The sequence below is a fragment of the Gekko japonicus genome, unplaced genomic scaffold, assembly GCF_001447785.1.
Source record: "Gekko japonicus isolate JY-2015 unplaced genomic scaffold, Gekko_japonicus_V1.1 scaffold404, whole genome shotgun sequence".
Classification (NCBI taxonomy): domain Eukaryota; kingdom Metazoa; phylum Chordata; class Lepidosauria; order Squamata; family Gekkonidae; genus Gekko; species Gekko japonicus.
Window position 1 is genome coordinate 67137 of NW_015174854.1, and position 22441 is coordinate 89577.

General features: G+C 40.8%; 1 protein-coding gene across 1 annotated transcript in view; it reads left to right on the forward strand.

The window, feature by feature from the left end:
• Positions 1 to 13255, forward strand: part of WDR26 (WD repeat domain 26) — a 36901-nt gene extending 23646 nt beyond the window's left edge. Inside the window, exons 7-14 of the mRNA XM_015424594.1 lie at positions 817 to 955; positions 5914 to 6054; positions 6727 to 6846; positions 7285 to 7430; positions 8008 to 8086; positions 8575 to 8704; positions 11464 to 11649; positions 13106 to 13255. Of these exons, the coding sequence (XP_015280080.1) occupies positions 817 to 955; positions 5914 to 6054; positions 6727 to 6846; positions 7285 to 7430; positions 8008 to 8086; positions 8575 to 8704; positions 11464 to 11649; positions 13106 to 13131 (967 nt within the window). The 3' untranslated portion in view covers positions 13132 to 13255. The remainder of the gene's footprint in view (positions 1 to 816; positions 956 to 5913; positions 6055 to 6726; positions 6847 to 7284; positions 7431 to 8007; positions 8087 to 8574; positions 8705 to 11463; positions 11650 to 13105) is intronic.
• Positions 13256 to 22441: the final 9186 nt, after the last annotated feature.

Here is a 22441-nt window from a genome sequence, read left to right on the forward strand (position 1 = left end):
GAATGCAAGGTATTACTTAGAACTGTAACTTGCAGGTGCAATTTTTTAATTTACATTCCTGTTTATATGCAATTGATTCTTTTCTCAAGCACTAAAACACAAACATGAAATGTTGTAAGATTAATGCTTGTTTTTAGATACGTTTCTAGCTGCATTCTACAAAAATGCTTGGAGTAGTTTACTATAAAAATATTATAGAATCAGTCTCATAAAATTCATGCAATAGAGTATAAACAGCAGGGTAACAAATGCTATCAACAGTTCAAAACCAAGAAACTTTATAAACTGGTACAAAATTACAGCTTGTTAGTACCTGAGACTCTGGTCAAACCTGGAGGCTTGTTGATTTCCATATTTTCAGTGGCCAAGATGTAAAGACCTACTTTAAGTGGATAAAGCAGACAGTTATGATTTTGAATAGTAGAATTCCATGGTAGATCACAAACCACTTTTCAAAGTCATCTCAGTTTCAAAAACAGTTTCCCTTGCAGCATTGTAGAGTGCTATTGAAGAACAACATACCCAAAAGGCTTCTAGGGACATGGAACAATTTGCAGTAGTCTTTGGATCCTGACAAATATTTTGTGAGAGAACAAATATGACAGCTTGGAAAAAATGCAGATATACTATAGAGATGAGAATTTTGGTGTAGTATATTTGTACATTTTTACTCTCCCTTTATAGATAACATTCAGGATGACGTGCATGATGGTACTGTGGCCAATGTTCATGCTCAGTTTAGGTTTCTGTACTAGCTCAGATAGAAGAATTATATTGCAGAATTATTCTTCGTTTTTCTCTTTCTGTATTTTTCAGGAAACAGTTCCCATGTTACACACAGCAGATACTAACAGAACACTGTAATGAAGTGTGGTTCTGTAAATTCTCCAATGATGGCACTAAACTAGCAACAGGATCAAAGGATACAACTGTTATTATATGGCAGGTTGATCCAGTAAGTATGTAAATTCCTTAACATAAAGTTAAGCAAATTGGTCATTCAGCTTTGATGTTTATTGTGCTACATGCCATCCTAGATATCTGGTGGCATTTTTACTTCTGTCTACTGTGTGACTGTGCCATGCTTTCTAGTTCAGTTTTGTTTGAGAAACAGCTTGTAAGCCTCTGAATGATCAAATCAATAGAAATAAAGTCTATTTGAATGGGAGATACCTTGCTTAGACAGTCTTCTGTAATTTTAAAAAATCAGGATACATGTGACCCCTATATTTCTGAATGGATTTCTTCCCACTTCATAATGCTGTTTTCAAAGGAGTAACCATATTAGTATGTTGCAGCATAATAAAACAAATAATGTGGCAACTTGTGGCTAAGCAAGTTTATTTAGCATAAACTTAATCATAAAACCAGAGTTAGAAGGAGCCAGACAGGCCATCTAGTCCAACCGCCTGCTCAATGCAGGATCAGCTTAGAGCATCCCTGACAAGTGTTTGTCCAGATGCTGCTTAAAGACTGCCAGCGAGGTTAAGCTCACCACCTCCCTAGGCAGCTGATTCCACTGTTGAAGAACTCTTACTGGCTCCCGGAGGCATCTTCTTGAGTGTGGGGTGCCGCAGGGGGCAGTGCTGTCCCCAATACTATTTAACATCTATATGCGCCCCCTTGCCCAGATTGCTCGGAGTTATGGGCTGGGGTGCCACCAATACCGGGATGACACCCAGCTCTATCTAATGTTGGGCGGCCGATCAGATTCCGACCTGGATGACCTTCATCGGGCATTGCAAGCTGTGGCTGGTTGGCTCAGGCTGAGTCGGCTGAAGCTAAACCCGGCGAAGACGGAGGACCTGGGCTTAGGTCGGGTCGGTTCAGGGCTGGGGCTCCCTCTCCCGGCCTTCGACGGGGTGCCTTTGCTGCCGGCGCCGAGGGTTAGGAGTTCGGGGGTGCTCCTGGACTCCTCTTTAACGATGGAGGCTCAGGTAGCAGCCACTGTCATCAGCCTTTTACCATCTGCGGCTGGCATGGCAGTTGGCTCCCTACCTTGACTGCGATGACTTGGTCACAGTGATCCACGCGACAGTCACCTCGAGGTTAGACTACTGCAACGCTCTCTACATGGGGCTGCCTTTGTCGCAGATCCGGAAGCTGCAGCTGGTGCAGAATGCAGCAGCCAAGCTGTTGATGGGTCTCAAGGCGAGACCACGTCCAGCCTGTCCTGAAGGCGCTGCACTGGCTGCCAATAGCGTACTGGGTCCGCTTCAAAGTGCTGGTTCTTACTTATAAAGCCCTTTATGGCCAGGGTCCAGCTTACCTAAGGGACCGCCTTTCCCCATATGTTTCCCCAAGGGCACTATGGTCTGGGGCAAAACATCTTCTAGGCGTCCCAGCGCCTAGAAATGTTAAATATGCTGCGACTAGAGCCAGGGCTTTTTTGGTGGCGGCTCCTATCTGGTGAAACAAGCTCCCGGAGGAGATCAGGTCCCACAGGGACCTTATGCAGTTCCGCAGGGCCTGTAAGATGGAGCTCTTTCGCCAGGCTTTTGAGTAGGAGCCGCCACCGTCACTGTACCACCATCGCGTTGCCTTTTTTGGCGATGTGAACTGGCCTTGGGAATGGAGAACGGACAGAGTGCAGACTGATCAAGAAGAGACAGTAGTACCTTCTGAAACATTGCATCGGAGTCCCCGTCTTGGATGATATATTGTTGTGAGCACCGATTTTAAATGTAAAATGTAATTTGATTGTTTTACCTGGTTTTATTGTTATGTATGGCATTTGCCTCTTGTTAGCCGCCCTGAGTCTAATACATAAATAAACAAACCCATTATTGAGAGTCCTATCCTCTGCTGCCCACAGCGCCCTGCCCTCCTCTAAGTGACAGCCCTGCAAACAGCCCTTCAGCTTCCATGAGTCAGATCAGATCTCACTTCCTCAGATGCATAATATGAAATGAAAATTTCACATGAACAAGTGATCCTGCGTATGTGCTTTCCTCCTCTGTAGTATGACTTCCTTTGCGTATTCTGAAGTTACTGTAGACAAATACAGTTTTCCTGATATATCTGCTGTTTGCTTGTAGTACTCTGTTCTGGATCTGCATGCTTAATTGAGAATTGCATGTTGGCAAATGATGACTTCTGGAGTGGTGTAAGCAGCACAGCACCCACAAAAGGGATATTTTGCACCTCACCTTTTGCTACAATTCCCTCCCCCATGTATCATTGGCTGCGGTCACACGCAACATTAGCCACGCAAGAGATACGGAAGACAAGCGGAGTTTCCGGTCGCGATCTCACCAGCACATCTGGGAAGCGTAGCGCTTCCGTGGCACAACTGAGGCTTCCTGCCGAAAAAGCGCAGCAAAAAACTAGTACCTTGGAGGTACTAGTTTCCAGAAACTGCGGGGCAAGGGCGGGCGTCTGATCGCGTTTCCGGTGGTATCCGGCGCCCGCCCATGTCCCCTTGCGGAAAAGGGTTTTTTTCCCCCCACGTCTCCGTGGATGCGCACACGCACCCAACGGAGCATGCGCATTCGTAGTGTACACAAAAAAAGAAAACCAGTTCGCCGCGCCGCGCGCTTCTTCATTGCGCGCAGGCGTGTGTTGTGATCGGCACCTCTCCCTTGCCATGGAACCTCCACAGTACCTCCACAGAACCTCCACAGTAGGTCTGATCGCTTTACTGCATGTTAGTTTGCCCCGGGGCAAACAGCCACACTTCTCCTCTGCAGTTTCCTGCCCGTGTGGCAGGGGCCTTAAATGGGTAATACTCTGCCCCCCCCCCCACAGGTCTTCTGTTCTCATAAAGACCTATCAAACAATGGAGTGTATTCATTTCTTCCAATGGTGAGCTAGGTACTTAGACCAAAATCTTATGCATATATTGGAGAAAACTTTCTTTCACTTAAGTTGGACTTATTTCTGTATAGCATTGTGCCATCCCAGTTCTAGTCCTGAAGCTGAAGCTTAATTTTCCTTAGATCATAACGTCTTCAACAGATGCCTGACTGTTATTTTTTCCTTCATAAGTTTTATAAGTAAAGAGACTTTGCAATTATCTTACAGTATGCTCCATTACCGAACTGTTCTTGTACTATAACATGGTATTCACCATCTGTAATTTTAAGCCCTGTATGTTATATTCCACCCTTGAAAAATATCCTCGTCTTTCCGTTTCTCCTTTTAAAAATACTCTGTTAACTTGCCATCCCTTTCCTTAACATTTTCTCTGTGCTCTTGCAACACAAATGGAATATTTTCTGAACAAAGTTTGAGTTCAGTGGTACCTTTAAGACCAACAAAGTTGGTATAAGCTTTCGTGTGCAAGTACACTTCTTCAGATAAGCTTTTATGTGCAGGATCAGTTCTTCAGGTATCTGAAGAAGTGTGTGCTTGCACACAAAAGTTTATACTTTGAATAAAACTTTGTTGGTTTTAAAGGTGCCACTGGACTCAAACTTCTGCTGCTTCAGATCAACACGGCTACACGCCTGGATTATTTTCTGGCTACTGTTGACTAATTTGCCTATGAAGGAACTTATTTTATAAAATTAGGGAAAATTGGGTACAAAAGTAGCACAGATATGGTACATGATGTTTCTCTGTGTAAGGTAGAATTTTAATAATAACTTCACATCATTTTTGCAACAATCACAGCTATTCTAACAGAGGGTGGTCCTTCTAAGCTATTCATTTCTGAAATGCTAAATCTGAGAGGAGCATTTTAAAGGGTTCATCAGTACTGTGGTAATGAATTTGCGATAGTTATCTTCTACTGTCTTTGGAATGTGAATTGTCAGAGCTGTTAGTAAGTGACGTTTTTATATATAGTTTTTATGCTCTAGTTTGTTTATAGATTCTTATTGCCACTACAAGTGTGTTGACCAGGTTTACTATTTGCCAGCTGAAGCAAGACTGTGCTTTAAATAGAACTGGGAAACCACTTAGTTTTCATAAATATCAGGTGGGATCAAAGTCCCTCTTCCATGAACAAAATGGTACCACTGCATGTACAGAGAGGGAGGGAGGGATTTTTGTTGATTCCCTTTGCCACTTAGAGGTCTCCAGACCTCTAGAAGCCACTTCTTGAAGAGCACAGGAGGTGGCAGAGGACAGGCAGGCAAGGTCTGTTCTTTCAGCATAATTTTGATTATAGCTCATAATACCTTGAAACCTTCCATTGCTCCCTTAATGCAGGTTCTAAAAAGCTTTTATTTCCTTGTAATTTTGCTGAAACCCTAGAATCCTCTTTGTTATGCCAGGTTCCAGCTACTTAAATTTGTCAGTCCTTGACCTTTGTTCCACTGGGCTTTCTTTTTTTGGCCACTCTGTTGCCTTTTTAAGATTATGTTGTTTCTGCCTACATCTGAGAGCATCTTGATTTTCATGAGCTATTTTAAAGAAAGTCACTGAGTTTGAATGAGGAAATGTTCTCTGTACGAATAAGGAAATGTTCTCTGATTTCTTACCTCTGGCTTTCTTAACAAAGTTCGAGTCCAGTGGCACCTTTAAAGTTTTATTCAAGGTATATGCTTTCATGTGCATGCACACTTCTTTAGATACATTGAAATGGAAGTTGCCAGTCCATGCATATAGGTAGATGATGAGCAGCAAATAAGCATATAGCAAAATAAAGTTGTTTGACAGATGCAAGAACCAAACTGGAATAACAAGCTTAGTTTATATGGTCACCATTTTTGTAAGAGTCTTTCTTTCTCATGCCTTGTTTGCGATGCTATAGATTTTCTTAAACTGTATCATATCAAGGAGAAAGAAAGTAAATAAAGCAAAGTGTACCTAAAAATAAGGGGTTTTCTGAATTCTATTCCTTTATGTGTTGCTTAGTTAAACTGCTTGGATAGGAGGAGAGAAATTAGGCTTTAAAAGTAACTGCTTAAAAGGCTTTCCAACCCAAGTGGCTAGAAATACTTAATTACAGTATTTTCTTTTTTGTAGGATACGCACCAGCTAAAATTACTCAAGACACTGGAAGGCCATGCATATGGTGTTTCCTACATTGCTTGGAGTCCAGATGACAACTACCTGGTTGCCTGTGGCCCAGATGACTGCTCTGAGCTTTGGCTCTGGAATGTACAAGTAAGAAGTATTCGTGTGAAAGCTAATAGTGTCATATCCTGTTCTTAGTAGAGTCACAGGAAGTATAATTGGGGTTTGGGGGTATTTATGAAGTGGAATTTCATGCTATGTTGTATGTGTAGTATGGAGATACAAGCTTGCCAACAGCATGCAGCTTCTGATGCAAAAGGAATAATTGCTGTTCTTTTACTGCAGGTAGAACTGAAATATTGCCACTAGCTAAATTCAGTGCTATCAATCAATGTTGTTAGTCCCATACTTATTTTGCACAGGTTATCCACTGCTGCATTATACACAGGCTATAATCAGTTCCTTTGCTTGAGATTCCAGCCCTTTTGATTGAGCATATAAACTCTTGGAAGAACCATCTTAATTGTTATAAGTTTTTTTAAAACCCAGATCAAAATATAACATAGTGCACCTTAGTCTCTATCAACTAAAAAGGAAGGGGCAAATTCACATTGGGCTTTTTCATTCACAATCGGATATATTTACAGTTCATTAATTTCAATGGTCTTAGAATGGTGTAACTCTATTAATCTTCTTTCCTCTATGTGGCTGTTAAACTGTATTTGAGTTTTAACACCCTCCGTGTAAGTTGTGGATGTCAGAACAGGCATGCTTATATTCATGTATTCCAGCCCTCAGTGATCCCTTTATACATTATTACAGACAGGAGAGCTGAGGACAAAGATGAGCCAGTCTCATGAAGACAGTTTAACAAGTGTGGCCTGGAATCCAGATGGGAAACGTTTTGTCACAGGGGGGCAACGTGGACAGTTCTACCAGTGTGTAAGTGCTGCTTTTCTAACATAACTATTCTCAACTGTCCTTAAGGAAGAGGATTTTCCTTTGTAAGGATTTTCTCAATAAACATCTTCCTAGAGGTGACAAGTTACAGAATCCTACAGTTAGAATTCTTCTATATTAGTGTTTATTAAGGAGAATTAATTTTGAATACCTGAAAATCTCTATAAACGGCTTTTATGCAAACCACATTCCAATGATGCATGCTCCAGCCAGTAGGTGATAGTCGCTCCCCATTAGAGGGCATTAAGTTCTAATAAACCCTATTGGGTTTGTGCAGGTGGTTTTTCTCAGAAGTACTCTTTCCTCTCTGTGTATACATCCTTCGGCACTGGTAACTGATCATAGGTCAGAACACATTTTTTTCATGTTCTTGGTGACTAGTTTTTCTGATTCCTTAACTGTCTGCATTTTCCTGTGTAGGACTTAGACGGTAATCTCCTGGACTCCTGGGAAGGAGTGAGAGTGCAATGCCTGTGGTGCTTGAGTGATGGGAAGACTGTGTTGGCATCAGATACACACCAGCGAATCCGGGGTTATAACTTTGAGGACCTTACAGACAGGAACATGTAATTACTTCTTCTTAAAGCTATATATCTGATGATGTATTAGATAAATGAATTTCGTCATATGGCTTTGCAAAACATTCATTCTTTGTTAATGACTTAATTCCATTCTTGTAGTTCATATGCCAGTTCTGAATAGACTTTTCTAAAAACAGTTTTAAAAGGACATACCTGAGAGCCAGTGTGGTGTAGTGGCTAAGAGCAGCGGACTCTAATCTGGAGAATCAGGTTTAATTTGCACTCCTCCACATGAAGCTTGCTGGATGACCTTGGGCCAGTCACAGTTCTCTCAGAACTCTCGTAGCCCCACCTACCTCACAAAGTGACTGTTGTGGGGAGAGGAAGTGAAAGGCGATTGTAGGCTGCTTTGAGACTCTTTAAGGTAGAGAATAGCAAGGTATAAAAACTGACTCTTCTTCAGCTGGTGGTGCAGACATAGTTAGAACTTTGTATCTGTAAGGTGGTAATAATGGTGTGGTGAAAACATGAATGGTGATACTGCAGACAAAGAATTGCATAGCAATATTAACTTGAATCCAAAGCAATAGCTCTAACTCTGAGCTGTACGTTTTATTTTCAGAGTCCAAGAAGATCATCCAATTATGTCATTCACTATTTCAAAAAATGGCCGGTTAGCGTTGTTAAATGTAGCAACTCAGGTAAGTGGACAGATTTTTAAAAGAGGGGAAAGGTATTGCTAGTTTGAGGGAGAAGGACATGTGGCAGTCTTGTTATGGTTTCTCGCACACAAACAAGTGATCTTGCTTCCTGTCTTGCCAGAGCAAGACTGAGAAGAGTTCAGCCATCCCTGTTCCATTCTCTTGGGCCCAGACACCCAGTGGGGGTGATTGATTGCTGCAGATAGGGCAAATGATAAAGTCAGCCTCTCTCAGCCTGTTTGTAGCATATGGGGCTAATGAGGCTAAAGCAACACGGTGCTTTAAAGCTATATGTGATGGAGTGGCTTGTGCAATACCCAGTTGTTTGAGCCATCAGGACAGCTAAAATTGAGTGACTACTTTTTCTTTTGAATTTATTTGTGTTCACTTTTATCATTTTCCTTTTGGTATTCCACTGTGTGGTGAAATTTAATTATGGGAAGGCTACTGTGAATGTTGTTAATCTCTACCATACTCTTTGTTCTCAGGGAGTTCATTTATGGGATTTGCAAGACAGAGTTTTAGTGAGAAAGTACCAAGGTGTTACACAAGGGTTTTACACGATTCACTCATGTTTTGGAGGCCATAATGAAGACTTCATCGCTAGTGGCAGTGAAGGTAACATTTTAAAAAAAATTGACTCTGTGTGTATTTCTACACATTTCATGCATATACTTCCTACATTAGTAAATGTTGTAGTCCTGTCATTCCCACATTTTAATTATAGAAAGGACTGTTCCCTATAACAATACTATAAAAATAATGAATTGCTCACAGAGGGGAAAAAACTTGATCACAGTTTGGGGTGGGCAGTAGCATGTGTGATTCTGTTCCTAGCGATAGCTTAGTTCTGATAGGACGAGTGGTGGTATACAGGGATATTTTTGGTCAGGTGACTCTGGTGAGTAACAATCTTTATTTGAAATAGATTTGTTTTTTCAAAGGTAGGTGTGGTCGTGTCATTCCAGATGAGTTCTGTCATCTCAAGCATAGTTAATTATGGTGAGAGAAACAAGTCTCATATCCTGTAATAGATCCAGCATTTTGATTTCCATGTTGAATACTTCGGGCTCACAGTGAGTGACCTGAAATAAACACAGCCTTCTTCTAGCATTGCCTCAGTTGCATTGAGTGGCTTTTTCTAGGCAGGAAGGATGCTGACTTGCTCTGTATTGATAATAATACAGTGATTAATACAGAGTGAGCAAACTTCAGGAAAAGCGGGTTTTGGTCTGAGCAGGACAGTAATCTTATTGGTGGACTCTCCAAATAACTATCTAGAAGCAAAGTTTCTTCTTTGCCCATAATTGGTGATTAGTTTTCCCTTAAGAACTGCACTTTTTAAAGCTATCTTGTATCTTCAACACAATGCCAATTATAAATAGCTATGTCAGTTCTCATGCATGCCTTAACCTTTACCCTTCCAAACAATTTCCACCCCAGGGATGTCTGTCCAACTCTATTGGCTCTTGGTGTGTCAGTTTATTTGTACACCACAGGTCAGCGTGGACAGGTCACTTAGTTACAGCCTACTGTTTGTTTGACATGAATGTAAAGATTAATTTATCCAGGTCAACTTAGAACAGCTTTTTATTTTTTTCATTTTCAGTGTCTAAAAACTACCCAGCTGTAGTTGAAGCTGATGGCACCTTATTTAGATTCGGACTGCCTGAGGCTCTTGCCTCTTTGCACTGAATTGTTGCAAATGTGGCTGCTGTGAAAGTCTCTATGTACAAAAAGTAACAGATTTAAATGTCATAACCTCTTAAATGTAAAGGTATGTTGTCAGCTAGGTAGGCATTTCACCTACCAGCCCCAAACATTAAAGGGTCGTCCACCCTTGGGATAAAGTTGACTTCTGACTCTGTGTATGTGAACATAAAAGTAGCACAAAAAGCGGCCTCATCTTTGAGAGTAAGTGCTGAATGTTGCGGCCTTAAGGTAAATATTGGAATGACTTGAAGCGGCACAGAGTGAATATTAGCTTTTGCTGGGAAATTAAAAAGGTAAATATAAGCAGGGGTGTTCACTGGAAGTTCAGTGTTGTGGCAACTTTTCAAAAATTAACTGTGAGCTGATCCTCAATTCCTCAATCAAATGCTTCTAGGAAGTAGGTCATAGCATGGTTTGTAAGGGCTGGGAAATTAGGTTTTGAATACTTTGGGAGCTAGTTTTAATATTCCGGATCCTAAGTAATTGTCAAAAGTTTTTGTTGAGAGAGAGTGCTGACTAAAAGGACATCTTGATGTTCTTCAGGAAGCTGTCATTGTCTGAGCAAGAATAAGTATTTTTAAAAATGACTGTAGGGGGTTCAGTATTTAGCAAAAATCTCACTTTTTGCTACTCACTGTGACGTGGTTTTTCAGTAACACAGTCAGTTGCACATCTGACATGCAATCAGTCCTGTGTGATCTGCAGTTCAGATGGGTGCTGTGAGTGCTGATGCTTGCACAGTGAGTGACAGGAACAATGATGGCACAGAGTCGCCCATATTGTTGTAATTAATATTCAGATGGATACTCTTTTTGGCACAGTTACCCTGTAACAGCACCAACACAGCTGTACTTGTACACTTAAAATAAAACACAGTATGAATCAGTCTCACTTCAAGCCTTTGAAATGATTGTTTGTTGTCCCCATTATGAATGGATAGAAATTGCTTTGATAGGATGATATACTTAATAAAGGCAACTATGGACCAATTTGGATGTTACATTCCCTCTTTACTTTGTTCTGCATATGGTGAGATCCTGTCTATACGCTGACTTGTCTATTTCCTCCCCTTTCCTCCCTCTTATCCGTATTGTGCATGGAAAGGGTGAGCCCGTGGATGTTTTGAACACATGATTTCCTATAGCCCTGGATAGTAAAACCACTAGCACAAAAGGTTTTAATATCCAGGCTTGGAAGGGATCCCCTGTTCAAGTAACTTTAGGAAATTCTATTTTGAGAGGTCCCCATACCATGTATAGAGAAGGCCAGGAGGAGAGTAGAGAAGTGCATTAGCCCAGGGCTTAATCACAGTTTCAAAATATTTAACTAGAGATCTTGTTGGAGAAAGTAACATCCAAACAATTCTTATTTGGAACATATAAACCCTGTTTAAATATGTTCCAGGTACCTACACATATCTTCATCTTGCAGAGGTCAGTACTTGCTGTCAGTTTTATATGTGGCATTCCTAAGGGGTAGAAAGAAACTTCTTGGAGCTGTTGGATGTACCATTCAGCAAACCTTTCTGAAGCAGTTTTCTGGTGTGAATGGAGTTTTAATGCAAAAAAGCAGTGAATGCCTGGATCAATGCCATATTGCATTGTCTATAGATAAATCTAAATTTTAGAATGGCTCTCATGTTTCTTCAAATCTGTCTGTCTTAGATCACAAAGTATATATTTGGCACAAACGTAGTGAACTGCCAATTGCGGAGCTGACAGGGCACACGCGAACAGTCAACTGCGTGAGCTGGAACCCGCAGATTCCATCCATGATGGCCAGCGCTTCTGATGATGGCACTGTTAGAATATGGGGACCAGCACCTTTTGTAGACAACCAGGATATTGAAGGTAAACAATCTAATTTATGTGTGAGAGGAAACTTGTAAAATTTGAGGTAACAACATTTCATTGGGTTTTGATACCTCAGTTATCATGAACATACATCAGTCAGGCTATGAAAATTGATATGGGACAGAAATTAAGGTTGTTTTTTTGTAGAGCACCTTTATTTTGAGAAATTGCAAGTTCCTTTACAATTTCCAAGTTCAGATCAGCAGGACAGTACTTCCACTGCACAACCATCTGAGTAATGGCTGTACTCCAATTTTAGGTAAAATAAAATATTCATTACCAAGTTACATGAACAGCAGATGATTGTGTATTCAGAATAGTGGATGTTCAGTCCTGTCCCTGTATGTTTGCAGGAAAAAAGTATTTGACTGTAGGCTGCTAGTATATAGTAGGCTGGCTGGGAGAGTAGCTTAATGAGTTAAGGAAAAGCTAATACATCCTTTATGTGAGAGGGAATGATGCCTCCTTGTAGCTCAAGCTGATGTGCTTTTGCCAGACCAAAACCCTTTAGAAATCATGCACTATGCCCATCAGTTTGTTGAGGGGGAATACAGAAAGAACAAAGAGTAAAACTTAATCTTAGAAGAGTGATGAAATCTGCAGCTGATGAACAGTTGTTCTGGATAAGAAGTTGGCATCCATTATTGTTTCCTAATTGAAAATATTGGTTATGTGCTGAAGCAATTCAAGGTAAAATATAATCCTTATAATATAATTAGAATGTGTATGTGTTCTCAAAAATGTCTTGAAATCATAAGAAATCAGAATTTTGGTTCTGGAATGAACTTTTGAAACTTATGCTGGTATAGTGGCTCTCCTATCTTGAAATGAAAGGATATCTTGCTTATTTTGTTAATTGCAGATGTATCCATTACATGGGAAGAAGTGAGCTTTAATAGCTAGAGCAAACCAGAGTTTTAATTCTGAATTACCTCTTAGATTTCAGCTGGAACCTTACTGCCTCTGGCACTTCTAAAATCAATCCTAGTTGGCAGTTCTGAAACAGAAGAGTCCTGTCTAGGTACTAGTCCAAACTTTAGAGAACTTATACTCTTTTCTCACCGGCCGATTTTCTTGAAAAAGCTCTTTAAAAATAATTTTAAAAGGCATAAAAAGATCACCATCACAATTAGAAGTTGGCTTACAACAACCAGTTTGCCCAGGGAAGTTTTTCATTAATTATATCCTCACAGTTTGTGAAATACAAAACTCTATTGCCTGCTCACAATCCCCACATTGTATAACTTAAAGAGCTGCAAAACCAATATGTAAAGCAAGCAATTTCTGCTGGACATGCCAATTTAGTAATATGTTGACTGTTAGGTTACTATGAATGGGTTTCTTAATTTGTTTTTATAAATACAAATTTTTGTATTGTGGCTGAGGTTAAAAATTATTAAATCCTTAATTTTTTTCTCTTTACATTCCATCTCTCTCTCCCCCCCCACCTTAGAGGAATGCAGTAGCATGGATAGTTGATGGTGAACTTGGAGCAGACGACTTCTGTTTAACTTAAATTTAGTCGTATTTTAAATGGCTTGGGATTTGGTGCAAACAAACATGATTGATAGCTGGACAGACATGCTCGTCATGAAAAAAAAAAGAACCATTTCTGAAGCCCGACTGGGGCCAAACATTTTACCACCTTGCTTCATAGTAAACAGTTGAGATGAAGCACGTCGTTAGAACGTTGTTGGACACCATGTTGAAGTAACCCCCCATCGGTTGTGAAGAACTGTGCTACATTCAGGCTAACCATTGAAGTCCGTATATACATTTTTCCCTTCTGCCATTTTGTCAGGCAGATTACTGTTCTTGTTGCTCTTCTGTGTAATGAAGTTTAAATGCTTGTTTGGAAAACCTTTTTATTTAACAGTTTAGAAGGCTTGATAGAAAGAGTGCTTTAGTCTGAAGAGTACATGTTGGATAGGAAAGTATTTCCTTCTCTTGTTTCTCTCTCCGCCTTATTTAGCTTGAGATCTTTGCAGCTTGGTTCATGGATTCTAGCCTTGCCCGTTGCGCAGTATATCTACACCCAGATGTTAAACCAGTGAATGACATGAAAAGCACTCTCAGTATCACACTTGACAAAAGGTTTTGTACTTTTCACATAGCTTGTTGCCCCATAAATGGGTTAACAGCACAATTTTTTTTAACAAAGTAAATTATTTATAGCATTAAAATGACTTCATTTGTATACATTTGGAACTTAAACCAGCTTAAAAAGTGTCATCTACAAGTAAATGCAGTATAACTGGTGCTCCCCTGGAGTGTTGTGTAAGACCATTCGGCTGGCAGGAGTTTTTCAGATTATATGAAGTATTATTTTAAAAAAGAAACCTTGTTTACCACCATAAAAATTGAGAGCGTTCATAATCACCAACTAAAGAAGTACAATGTATTTTCTGAAGTTAATAAATGAAAATTCCAAATTGGCCTTAACTTGTGCAATGATTCTTATTTAAAGTTCTAGAGTTAGGGCAGTACATGTAACATTATCTTTAAAAATTAGTGAGATGAGCATCTCTTTTTAAAAACTAAAATGCATACATTGTACAAGCTTTCCATATTGCCCACTGGCCAAGGCCTTTTTCTGAGATAGTGCCATCCATCACCTGGCACTAAGAATGGCTCCTTGACTTTCTATGTGCAAAATAGTAATACTAAAAGAAAAGAAACCTAGTTTTTGCCGTCTGCTCTGTTGACTTCAGAATATGTTTGACTTCCCCCTCACTTGAAGGATGAAAATGGCACTTAAGGCCACCCTCAAGCTTAAAACTAACACACAAAAAAGCAGCTCATAATGAAAAGAAGTATCAACATTCTTCTGAGATCAGATAAAAGAAAACAAAGATGGCAAGAGGTATATGGGTTTGGGAGAAGGAAGATCCAGGGTTGGAAGGAAATTTGTATTTGTGCATGTTTATTTTAAATGCACAGATTCTGTGATGAGGAATAAAGAGTGGCCACTGCACTAATGGATATCCCTTAACTCAGATTTGCTTTAGTTTTCCTTCAGAGCCTTTTGATTTGATGATAAATTTCTGATTGAATCTTTAAACCAAAAAAAGTGGTACTCTAGTAACTTAGTACAGGCAATTCAGTTGTTTTATATCCAAGACTCTTTGAACAAACACTATTTTAATAACCCAGTTCCTAAAAGTGCATGTGAAGACTAGGTTTACAGAGAAATCTTTAAACAAAAGAATGCCTTCCTCTTGTGTCCTAGAATGGATTTAGGAGCAGCAAAGAATTGTATGTCTATTTGTGAGCTCCTTTAAGCAGTTTCACCTTACTTTATAAACAATTTATTTGTCCATTCTCATGTAAACTCTTAATTTGACATTAAGATTTTTTATTATTGCCTTTTATAGTCTACTTTTCAGCCTGTATGAAAATATTTGCAGATATTCCCGTTCTATATGATGAGACTTTATGCCTGTGTTTCTGACATAGTGCTAGAACTGCTTGCTAACACACAACTATCTTTAGGAGTTTAGAGAGCAAATCAGGGATAAAATCTAGTAATGTACCAATTATCTATTGAATTTGCATTCACTAATTTCTGTAGGCATTTTAATCTGAGGCTTGTAGTTACAGTTGTCTGTGTAGGCCCTCTACACACTTTTGAGCCTCTTGCTTTCTTTTCTTCAAAATGCTTAACACCAGATGAAACTAATTTGAGAACACCAGAATGGACTCATGCTTTCCTCCTATATTCAGGAACTCGTGAATTAAAAAGGAATCAAAAGCACTTCATAATACGGATTTAAATGAGAAGCATGGGATTCAAGAGATCCACTTGTAAAATTAGTTATGTAATATGGGCTATGCAACTTTAAATGGAAGAGATTTGGATGGGTTAGGATACTTGAGCTACCAGATGGACAATTATCACTGGTGTAAGACAGCACACTAAATCAAATGAAACCAAGTGAATACTTTCTTGCTGTAATAACTGCTAATCTTTTTGAGACAGAGATGAGCAGCCTAAATTCTTCTGGATGCATTTCTGTTGTGTGGATTGATGAAAAGCACCACTACCATATTTCAAATAAACCAAAGCTAGACAGTAGTGGAAGTTGTAGATGAAAAGATGAGGAATAGGTATATCTGCAACATTCACTTTCATATATTATTAAAAAGACTGCTGTATGCTGTAAAGGCTGGAGCAATTACTAATACCCTGGGCAGAGAAGGTGTTATATGTGAAGGAGATAAACATAGTTCACATTTTGCCTTAGGTTTTTGCACCCATCTACTCCAAAGTATGCACACAGGCTATAAATCACTACAATACCTTTATTACAGTACTTCAGGGCTGATCAGGTAAGTTTTTTTTAAAAAGAAGGAGCACAAAAGAAATGGGATTTAGTTTTTATTCTGCCCTTAAAAATAAGTCTTGTAAATGTGTGACTTAGTTCCTTCGCCATTCTTTAATTTATTAAGGTTCCTCATTAAAGTTTAGTTTGAAACAGAACACAAAACATAAATTTTAATGTGAAGTCACATAATACTACCCAAGTTTTGCCAATAAACATGTTCTGGCTTGCAAGCAGGTATTGTTGAATGTAATTAATCTAATACTAGATGTTGAGTGCCATCTTAAATAAAATCTCCCACCCCAAACAATAAAGAAGGCTTTAAGTTGAAATGTTTTCTCATAAACCAGCTATATGCTGGCAATACATATGTATATGGGGAAGGGGAGTTGTAAAGATTTTTTTTTTTTTAGTTAACAGCAGAAGAATGTCTAGTTTGTAATTTGGGGTAGAAAGGGAAAGTGAAACCGTTTTTAATAAGACTTGATGCCCTTTGTCAATACCCCAAAGCACACAAGTTGCCTCAATTTGATACATTTCAAGCAAACAGTTTAAACAAGTAAAAAACCTGTATATGATCAAATTGTATATTACATTGGCTCGAGTCCATTTTCAGCTGCCATAGAACAAATTGCTCATTTGACAATTAGTAGAATTTTGGAAACACTTTGACACTTTTTGAACAGGGTGGACTTAATTTGTGCAGTGTTGTCTGCAGTAGCTGCTCTAGTTGCTGGAACACAAAGTAGAAACCCATTTCCTGTTTGCTAATCCAGATTATCTGGATTCAGCAAAGTGTGTGTGTATGTGTGTGTGTGTGGTATGAACGTGTGTGCGTGAAACACAAAGTCATGGAACCAATTGTTCTAGGTACATGTCATGTTTTACTGCATACTTTAAGTCATGTGTGTATGTGAAGTGTCCTGACTTTAAGATTTTGGTTAATACCAATATATTTTTATAAATTTGAAATTTAGTGTGCCCCATCTTTTAAGTGTTTCATTGTTAGGATAAATGTACTAGATTTAATTCTTAACACTTCTTGGCACAGATGGAAAAAGTTTATCGGCTCCTTGAAAATGTATGAGGAAGAAACAGATCCTCAAAGCATGTGTGTACTTACAAACCAAGCTGTAGAGATCAAGAAAAGAACTTTTGTTGTTCTCAAATTTCTAAATTGTCAAGATTTATATGGAGTTGTGGTGGAACTAGTTAACACTTAGAGCTTTTGGTATGTAATGACTATTTGCTATGGACTGATATTAAATGTTTCAAAGGATTGCGTTCTTAAACTTTCTGGATTTTTGTTACTCTCCTCTTGGATTATATTAAGTAGTTTAAAAATTTCTTTACTATATAACATTAAAACATAAGAAATTTGGGTCTCCATATTTATTTTCACTTGTTTTACTAATTATTTACAAAACACCTTTAACTTTTTCATTTTATAAATATGTAGTATATATTAAACATATCTTTAAAATGTTCCGTTCAAACAAAATTAATTCATGATTTTTGTTTTTATTGGGGTTTTTTAAAAAAATTACACTTTTCCATGTTGGTGCATAGCACTTAACAAATATTTGTATTCCCTTTCTTTCCAATTCAATAAACAGAATGAATAACTGGACTTGAATAGTTCTTAGCCTTTTGAGCTTCAGTACTATAGCTGCCTTCTATTTAATATGGGTAGAAAGGAGCAGATATTCCAATTTGAGGCCTTAAGACAATGATTTATATCCTTTATCAGAGAAATCAGCTTAAGGTAAGAGTAGCAAGAATCTATTCTGTATCACTCCTGGACAAATGTACATGTGATCCCATTTATGATTATCTCCCCCAACACACCTGCTTCCTGTGCTACTTACTGGTGACCAAAACCAGAGCTACATAGCTTGTATTCACAAGCTGTGTGCTTAACAATCCTAGACAGGTATTGGTCAGAATATTTTTTCCAGACCCATTACTTGGGTGCTGTTAAGCTCCAGGCTGCTTGACAAGCTGCAAGTTGTGCAGCTCTCATTTTAGAATCAAAGCGACCTCAGAGGGGAATTCAGTGTTATAGTTACATAGTGTTCTATTACAGTATACTGAATTTAAATTGGCCAGTGGAACTGCCACCAGAAAAATAGTCTCCTTTCCCCACCTCACATGTATATGCATGCTGAGTCAACTAAGGGTCATGGATGTCATTTATTGCTTGTCCCTTTAAAGTCGTAGGCTTTCATGCCATACATTGGGAGGTACAACTAATAAGAAGAGTGTTCATACTCTCTCACATACTGATAAGACTTAATACATTGACCTTGGTTTTATTGTTCTAACAGTTGCAGGACTGACCAATGTACCTACTGAATATGCCTATAGCTTGTTAAATAGTTGAGCTGACACAGACATACACCATTCATAGGAGAAAGCAAAGTCCCGGTTCTGCTAACCTGCCTAGGCAAAACTCCTTTGTACAAGTAAGGCTACCAAAAACATTGCAACTAGTTCTATATACTTGATAATGCTGTAGACTGGGTTACCAATTAAGTAACCTATAATAGGGAACTGTTGATGGTCACAGGACTTCATGGTTTGTAAAACCAATCTGATGCCTCACAGAACGGAGAGTTCCTGATGCTAGCAGTCCATAGCTTTTCATTCACATTAAGTTTAGACTTCATTAAGTGGGATTCTACTGGAAGCATTAGGTAAGCTACAGAGAGCTTTTTAAATGAAGAGAATAAAAGGGTTTTTTTCCCCTTAACCCCTGTAAGTATTCCAGACCAGCTTCTACCTCCTGCAGCCCTTTGTGGACTTTAATTAAGTTTAATAGCTCTGGCTCCTCAACTGTTGCTCCTTCTGACTATTAACAGTTTTCTTTAACATCTGTTCCAGTATGAATTCATCTCTGATTTATCAGAACGACCATTGGACACTTACCATGAGGGGTCCTTCTCCTCTGAAGAAAGGAGGACATCTGCATGGGTTATTCCCACCGTGCCAATAGGGAGGCAGGAAGTAGTTTTTTCCCCTTCCTGTTGGCACCTTCGGAATAGCCCCTCCTCAGTTCTGGGACTCCGAAAGCAGTGTGTGCAGTCTGAACTCATGAACCTTGCCCTATAAAAATAACTGTGAACGTTAACTTTAGACAACGAAAAAATCCTACTTTGTAGGACTAACAGACACCCAGAGTGGGTGAGAAATCAGGTAAGAGAAGAGAGCAGCACAGAGAGTGAGTAGAAGAGATGACAGTGGGAGGGCCCAGATATCGTCCTTTCCTCAGAGGAGAAGGACCCCTCACAGTAAGTGTCCAATGGTCGTTCTCCCTCTGAGGCGGAGGACATCTGCATGGGACCTCCCCGAGCAGTGTCCCTCATTCGGGTGGGATGTCATCTTCTCCCAATGTTATTGCGTGCTGCAGAACTCTTCTCCCGAACGCTGCATCTGCAGATGCCATGGTATGGATCTTGTAGTGTCTTGTGAAGGTCGAGATGGATGACCACGTTGCCGCCTTACAAACTTCTTCCACGGAAAAGCGATTAAGGAATGCCGCATTAGTTGCTGCGCTTCTGAGTGAATGCGCTGTGATGCCACTGGGAGGATCACATCCCGTCGCCTTATATGCCTCCACAATACACGACCTCAGCACCGAACTAATCGTGGATCTGGACATCCTCTCCCCTTTGCGAGGTGGAGAAATGCCTATGAACAATGAATCTGTTTTCCTCCAAGATTCTGTTCTAGAAATATAGATCTTCAGCACCCTCCTCACATCCAGAGTGTGCCAGAGACATTCTTTAGGGTGCTTGGGATAAGGACAGAAGGTTGGGAGACATATTTCCTGCGTGCGATGGAATCTGGAGTCTATCTTCGGCCGGAACGTGGGATCCGTCAAGAGAACCACTTTGTCTTTGTGGAAAACACAGCAAGAAAACTTCACTGACAAAGCGTTTAGCTCCGAAACCCTTCGGGCTGACGTGATGGCTACCAGAAACAAGGTCTTCATTCTTAGCCATTTTAAGTCCACCTCCCTGAGAGGCTCAAAAGGAGTCTTCATTAGGGCACCGAGTACGACGTTCAATCTCCACGTGGGAAAACGGTGAGTTTGGGGGGGAGATTTGGCTACCGCTCCCTGAAGAAATAAGCAGATATGAGGATGCTTGGATAGTTTGATGCCCTCTATTGCAGGGATTACTGTAGCAAGTGCGGCTAGTTGTCTATGTAATGTGGAGGCCCGTAAGCCAGTATCCAGGCCGTCCTGGAGAAAAGACAGCAAAGAAGCCACCGAAGGAGAGAGCAGGCTAATCTTCTTACGTCGACACTACCGAACAAATGCTTTCCAGGTAGAGTTGTAAATGCGAATCGTAGACCTTCGCCTGGAAGCCATGATAGTGTCCATGACCTGCGTAGAAAAACCTAATTCAACTAGTCTTTGCCGCTCAATCTCCACGCGGTCAAAGATAGCCATGCCGGATCCGGATGCCATACTGGACCCTGTGAGATCATGTCTGGGGATACCGGAAGAGTCAGCAGAAGAGTAATGGACATTTTCTGTAACGCCGAGAACCAAGGGCATCTGACCCATCAAGGAGCTACCAGTATGACTTCTGCTCTGAGGACTCTGATTCTGCGAAGAGTCCTGGAAATCAGGATGAATGGCGGAAATGCATACAGCAGTCCCGGAGGCCATCTCGTTGTGAGCGCGTCTGTCGCCTCTGCATCTTGGTGGAAATACCTGGTGTAGTATTTCTGAAGTTTGTGATTGTTTGGTGATGCGAACAGATCCAGCTTGGGATACCCGAAGTGTTCTGCTATCTTGACAAAGAGATCGGGGTGAAGTGACCATTCTCCCTCCTGCAGCATCTGCCTGCTGAGCCAATCCGCCTGCACATTCTTGATCCCCCTGATGTGTTCTGCCCGCAGAGATGCGATGTTCCTCTCCGCCCAGAGAAGGATCTTCATGGCTTCCTTGTGTAACCGGCAAGAAGGGGACCCTCCCTGTTTGTTGAGGTATGCCTTTGCAGCGATATTGTTCGTTCTCACTAGGACATGCTGTCCCTGCAGTCGAGGAGAGAAGTGAATCAATGCTAGAAGAATTGCTCGAATTTCCAGTAAGTTGATCGGAAGCGCAGTCTCTGAATCGGACCAGACACCTTGAACTGGAACACCCTCTAGCGTTGCTCCCCAGCCCATGAGACTGGCGTCTGAGAAGAGTTTTCTGATCTGGCTGACAAAGTAAGGTTTCCCGGCCGTCAGGTTGCTCATGTCCGTCCACCACCTCAGGCTTTCTTTGACCCTGAGCGGGATGTGTAGATTGATAATTTTTCTTTGCATAATGCTGTGCTGATGACGTAGAAATATCTGCAAGGATCTCGCATGCATCCTCTGAGGTGGCCCACCGGGTTGACAATTGGATCATGTCTATGCTGGCTATCATTAGTCCCATTAGACTGGCCAACTCCATCAGTGGGGAGGATCTGCTGCGGAATACACGTGTTGCGATGGTCTTGATCTTCTGTGCTTTGGCGTCTGGGAGATACAGGGCAGTACATGTGGTGTCGATCACTGCTCCAAGATGTTCGACCCGTTGACTCGGCTGTAGGGAACTTTTTTCAATGTTTATTAGAAACCCGTGACTGCGTAGGCATTGCAGTGTCCTTTCTGTATAGAGGATGGATTCCTGACATGAGCTGGCCCTGATCAACAGATCGTCCAGGTACGGATGCACATTAATCCCCTGACCTCTGAGGTGGCCCACCGGGTTGACAATCAGCTTGGTGAAGAGCCTGGGCGCTGTAGAGAGGCCGAAGGGAAGTGCCCGATATTGGAAATGTTGCCCATAGATGCAGAAACGAAGGTACCGCTTGTGTGCTGGGTGGATAGGCACATGTAGATACGCTTCGGTATCTATAGACGTCAGGAATTCGTTGGGCGATAGGGATTCCGCTACCGTTCTCAGGGTTTCCATGCGGAAGTATCTCAAGCGAATGAACCCATTCAAAAATTTCAGGTCTAGGATTGCTCGCCAGTCTCCGTTCTTTTTGGGGACCATAAATAGGATTGAGTAAACACCCAGACCTCTCTGGTCGGAAGGAACAGGTTCTATGGCCCTGGTGTTGATTAGGTGCTGTATGGCCTTGTTGATGATGAGGCGTTTGTTCGGGGATTTGCTTGCTGGTGATTGTAGAAAACGCTGTGGAGGTTGCTGACGAAATTCTATTGTGTATCCTTGAGACACGACTTCCACTGCCCAGGCATCCGCCTGTGCCTCTGACCAAGTCCTGGCAAAATGAAGAAGTTGTGTCCCCACCGGCAAATTGGTATAGTCAATTTTGTTTTGGCTTGGGCTCTCGCACCTCTGTCGCTCCTGCCAAAGTGGGACCTTTGGAAGTGGGGGTTGAAGGAACCACGTCTGTTAGTTTGCTTACTGGGTTCCCATGTAGACCTTTTAAAATCCTGACGAAATCGTGGCAGGGTAT